A 4,731-nucleotide genomic window follows, 5' to 3' on the forward strand; every position below is an offset into this window, starting at 1 on the left:
CACTCTCTTCTCCACTTATCTTTTTATTTTATTTTCTTCTCATATTTTTATTATGCTTTTCGGCATAATAGCCTCAAGATCTCTCTTTCTCATTGTTCAACCTTAGGCCAGAATGGAAGTATGGGTTTTGTTGCTCCATGGTTCATACCATGGCTTTGTTGTTATCCCTTTGGTCTTTGACAAGGCTTTTGGGTTTGCTAGATTTTTGTTTGGCTTCTCTTTTAAGCGAAGATCTCCTGCTTTCATGAGGATATGTCGTCGGCGTCCCCTTGAATTATTGTCGATTGATTTCTTGACAGTGGCTGAAGTGATCGCATCGAATATGTTCTTTAATGACTATCATAATCGTTATATTGGTCAATTCGTAATGCTTAAAAGAAAACTTAACTTTGTAATGCACTTATATGATACATAAAAATAATAAGATAAAACATTACAGATATTCTGATAATTTATGTTATAAAAAATTATAATAATTCTAAGAATTTAGTAATATATAATAGATACAAAATTTACAAAGAATATTAACAAAAATATTCTAATAAATGATCTTAAAACACACACTAGTTTGAGGAAGTGCTGTTTGTTGAATATACCCCTTAATTCTAATTTCATTGTCATTTAGATGGGTAATAAAACATAAGAAAGTTTATAAATTTGAATTGCTAAAAAAATTAAAAATTTTAAAAAATTAAAACGTATCTAAATGTAATAATGGTACAAAAATTCTTTATATTAATTTAACCTTTTAAAATATAAATTTTCTGAAAATTTTTAAAATTCTTAAATAATAGAATAAATTCTCATTAAACTATATCGAAAGTTAATATTTAAATAAAAATGGTTACAAAATTTAATAAACCTAATTAATAAAACATTTAATTATAGTGTAATGAAGTTTAAAAACTCCAAAATAATCATTCAAATGGAAATCTTAACAATTTCTAGGTGTATTCGAATTTTATTCAAAAAAATAAAAAAATAAAAAAGGGGAAAAGACTAATAAACGTAAAATAAAAAGAAAGTACAGGGCGAAAGAGAAAAAAATAAAAGAGAATGGCAAAGTTCTCTGTGGGGATCGACCAAGACGGAGAAGGGCCAAGCAATCGAGTCCCAAAGCGTCAAAGGGCGGAGCGTGTTCTTGATATCGAAGGCTCTGGTCAAGAAGAATCCGAGCAAGAGGAAGAAGACGAAGAATCTGAAGGCGAAGAAGCATCCGAAGGAGAAGAAGAAGCTTCCGAAGAATCTGAAAGAGAAGAAGAATTGGAGGAAAGTGGAGCTGAGCAAGGAGCAATGAGCCCTCAGACTTCTCGAGATGGATCCATTTCTATCACGTTAACTGACCCTGAAGTTCTTGATTGTTCTATCTGTTATGAGGCCTTGACTATCCCTGTTTATCAGGTTGGTGTTTAATTATCGGTTATCAGGTGATTTTGGATATGGGTTTCTTTTTATTTAGTCAAAAAAAGGTTCAATTTTCGTTTAATTTCTTTCTTTTACGCTGAAAAGATTGGATTTCTGGAGTGGGTTTTAATTTTTGGATTAAAAGGCTTCAGATTTTTGCATCAATTTTTTTTTCAGTTTTTTCCCTTTAATTTGCACCTGTGCTTCTTTTTCTTGTAGGTGAAAAGCTGAAATGCTTGTAAATTTGTTTAATGTCTTGGTTTTGGTTTCAAATAGATGTTCTAAATTATTTTTCGTTGTGTTTTGTTTTTTTAAACTTGTCCTCTCTTAGATATCTCCATTAGCACTAGATATTGATGCAAAACTTTGAAGATTGATTTGAGGAATATGATTGGAGAGAACTTATTTAGAATTGAACTTCTATTTATTAGTTGGTATTGTTGATTTGTTCCTTCTTTTATGAAGTTAAGGTTCTTTGATTTAGCAAATCTGCTTAAATTCTAGAAATGGATACTAGAATCGAAGTTTATGGTCTGTTCTTATTTAATAGACTGCTGAAAGGAACTATATGGTTGCTGAAGAGGCATTAAGTGATTGTTAGCTTTAGTGACAGAGGATAGTATTTAAGTTAGAAGATATAATAATGAGAATGATGTGCATTTTGCATATTTCTTGTTCCCTATAAGAGTTTGTCGGGGGGGGGGGGAGGGGAATAAGTGAAATCGTTGTTCTGAGAATTGCTGCATTGTAATTTCTGCTTAAATTCTATAAATGCATACTAGGCTTGACGTTTATGGTCTGTTCTTATTTAAAGGACTGCTGAAGGGAAGGAGATGGCTTATGAAAAAGCATACAAGTGATTGTTAGTTTCAATGGCTGAGGCTGATTTGTAAATTTATAGATATAATCATGAGAATTATGTAGAATTTGCATATTTCTTGTTCCCTATAAGAGTTTGTCGGGGGGGGGGGGGGAATTAAGTGAAATCGTTATTCTGAGAATTGCTGCATTGTAATTTCTGCTTAAATTCTATAAATGCATACTAGGCTTGACGTTTATGGTCTATTCTTATTTAATGGACTGCTGAAGGGAAGGAGATGGCTTATGAAAAAGCATACAAGTGATTGTTAGTTTCAATGGCTGAGGATGATTTGTAAATTTATAGATATAATCATGAGAATTATGTAGAATTTGCATATCTCTTGTTCGCTATTTGAATTTGTAAGGGAAAATAACCGTTTCGAAATGCATTGTAGGTTTTCTATGTAATTGAAGGGTTTTTGGTGGGTCATATCCCTATACTCTTTTGAAATACATGTCAGACACGAGTACCTAAAGAAAACTAAAATGAAGAGTTAGAGCATTATAGTGATATTTAGTAGGCTGGTAACCTTTTTCAAATGGTGAGATCTTGGTTGCATCTCTAGGTATAAGCAATAATGGAAGAATAGGTTATTCCTATTTCTCTTTAACCGTGTAATTAACACATTCTGGCTCCTGCAAGAGTGTTTTCCTAGAAGCGTTGCCAATATTTGAACAAGTAGTAGAAAGAGGAAGGATGACCCCTTTGAGATTCTATACTCTTAAGGTGATGGGGAACTATGTTGTTTTGACTCTTTATGTTTATTGAAGCACCCACGTTTTTGGATGTAGGTATGGGGATATGACCCTCTGAGGACTCTCCATATATATGGAAAAACTAAGAAGTCCTAGTAACATAGATGGGGAAGCTATTTGTGAGTTTTAATGTGCTGTTCATACTTGGACATATACATATTAACTTCAAGACCTCTTTTACTTGTCTCCATGTACCAGTTCAGTCTGGAATTTGTGAGAATAAATAAAAAACCACGAGTTTTATAATGCATAATACTTAGCTTCTTGTGGGGATCCCTTGAATGGCCAATCTTTGATGTTCAGCAAAAGATCTGTCGTGGTTTAGTATGAAAATTTTGTACTTCTTTCATCCTTTTGAACTTGAGTTTTTTTGGTGTGTGGATTTGGCATTGTCTGAGCAAAGGATATCATTGACAGCACACATGAAATTAATAGAATTGAAATATCAAATAAGTCCCATATTTTTGCAATGATATTATTCATTCTTTCATATATTAAATGCATCCTGATCAATCTGTATGTTTGTGATTGGCAATTCAGTGTGAGAATGGGCATATAGCTTGCTCTACCTGTTGCATCAAAATGAGGAATAGATGTCCATCCTGTATGACTCCAATTGGCTATAGTCGCTGCAGGGCGATTGAGAAGGTATTGGAATCTGTCAAAGTGACATGCCAAAACACAAAGTACGGGTGCAAAGAAGCATTCAGTTATAGCATGAAGCAGAAACATGGAAAGGCATGCCTTTTCGCTCCATGTTCATGCCCCCTTCCTGATTGCGACTTTGAGGGTTCATCAGAGGAGTTAAGTGCACACTTTGGCAATGTACACAAGTATTCTGCAACATGTTTCCGTTATGATCGTCCAGCATCCATTACCTTAGGAGTTTCTGAGAAGTTCCTTATTCTTCGAGAGGAGAGAGATGGTTCTTTGTTCATTCTTCACAACAAGGTTGAGAATTTGGGGAATGTAGTTACTTTGAGCCGGATTGGGCCCTCAACGGAGAGAGGTTCCTTCTATGAACTAACTGTGAAAGCTCCATCTGATGGAAGTAATCTTAGATTACAGTCCTTCACAAAGAGCACTCCGAAACGAGTTGATAGCCCACAGTCATTAGGGTTTCTCCTGGTTCCAAGTCAGTTCTCATGCATTTCATGGCAGATCAAGATGGACCTCTGCCTGGGGCGTTCTGATCGGTTTTCCTGCTACCAGAGACCTGGTGGTGCATAATTATTGTAAATCTTGGTGCATAAGCTAATGAACTTCAGTTGTAGCATTTGTTATTTAAGTCATGCAAGTTTTTTTCTTTAATCTATCAAATCAGTCTTTAAATACACCAAGGGAAAAGGGCATATGAACATCGTATGCAATCATCTTTTACATTAATTAAGGGTAATATATATGCATTAATTGAAAACAAAATATTTCTATAAACTGTTTACAGGTTAATACATTTATAGATATTAATCTATTTATCAATAATTAAATAACTTTTTTAAAATATGTTTCTTTTATTTTTTTTTTCTCTGTTTTAGTTATAACATAGCAGATGTATATTATTGTAATTGACATCAATAAGTGTTGGATGTAATAGTAAAATACATTAAATTTTCAAATATAGAATGTGAGTTCAAATCTTGAAAATGATATTATTTGAAAGGATAACTGTAAACTTTAAATACAGATAAAAAAAATTTATTTTTTAAACTA

General features: G+C 33.1%; 1 protein-coding gene across 1 annotated transcript; it reads left to right on the forward strand.

Annotated features, from left to right (window-relative positions):
• Positions 1-1,009: 1,009 nt before the first annotated feature.
• LOC107912704 (E3 ubiquitin-protein ligase SINA-like 10) lies at positions 1,010-4,332 on the forward strand. The gene is made up of 2 exons (XM_016841010.2): positions 1,010-1,401; positions 3,562-4,332. Exons 1-2 carry the CDS (start codon positions 1,057-1,059, stop codon positions 4,249-4,251), a joined length of 1,035 nt encoding a protein of 344 aa, XP_016696499.1. The 5' UTR covers positions 1,010-1,056; the 3' UTR covers positions 4,252-4,332.
• Positions 4,333-4,731: the final 399 nt, after the last annotated feature.

The sequence above is a fragment of the Gossypium hirsutum genome, chromosome A11 (genome assembly GCF_007990345.1).
Source record: "Gossypium hirsutum isolate 1008001.06 chromosome A11, Gossypium_hirsutum_v2.1, whole genome shotgun sequence".
In the NCBI taxonomy this organism is placed as follows: Eukaryota; Viridiplantae; Streptophyta; class Magnoliopsida; order Malvales; family Malvaceae; genus Gossypium; species Gossypium hirsutum.

Coding starts and splice junctions, on each gene's coding strand:
- LOC107912704 (XM_016841010.2), top strand. CDS start 1,057: ATGGCAAAGTTCTCTGTGGGGATCGACCAAGACGGAGAAGGGCCAAGC. Junction 1,402..3,561: donor TGACTATCCCTGTTTATCAG/GTTGGTGTTTAA, acceptor TTGGCAATTCAG/TGTGAGAATGGGCATATAGC.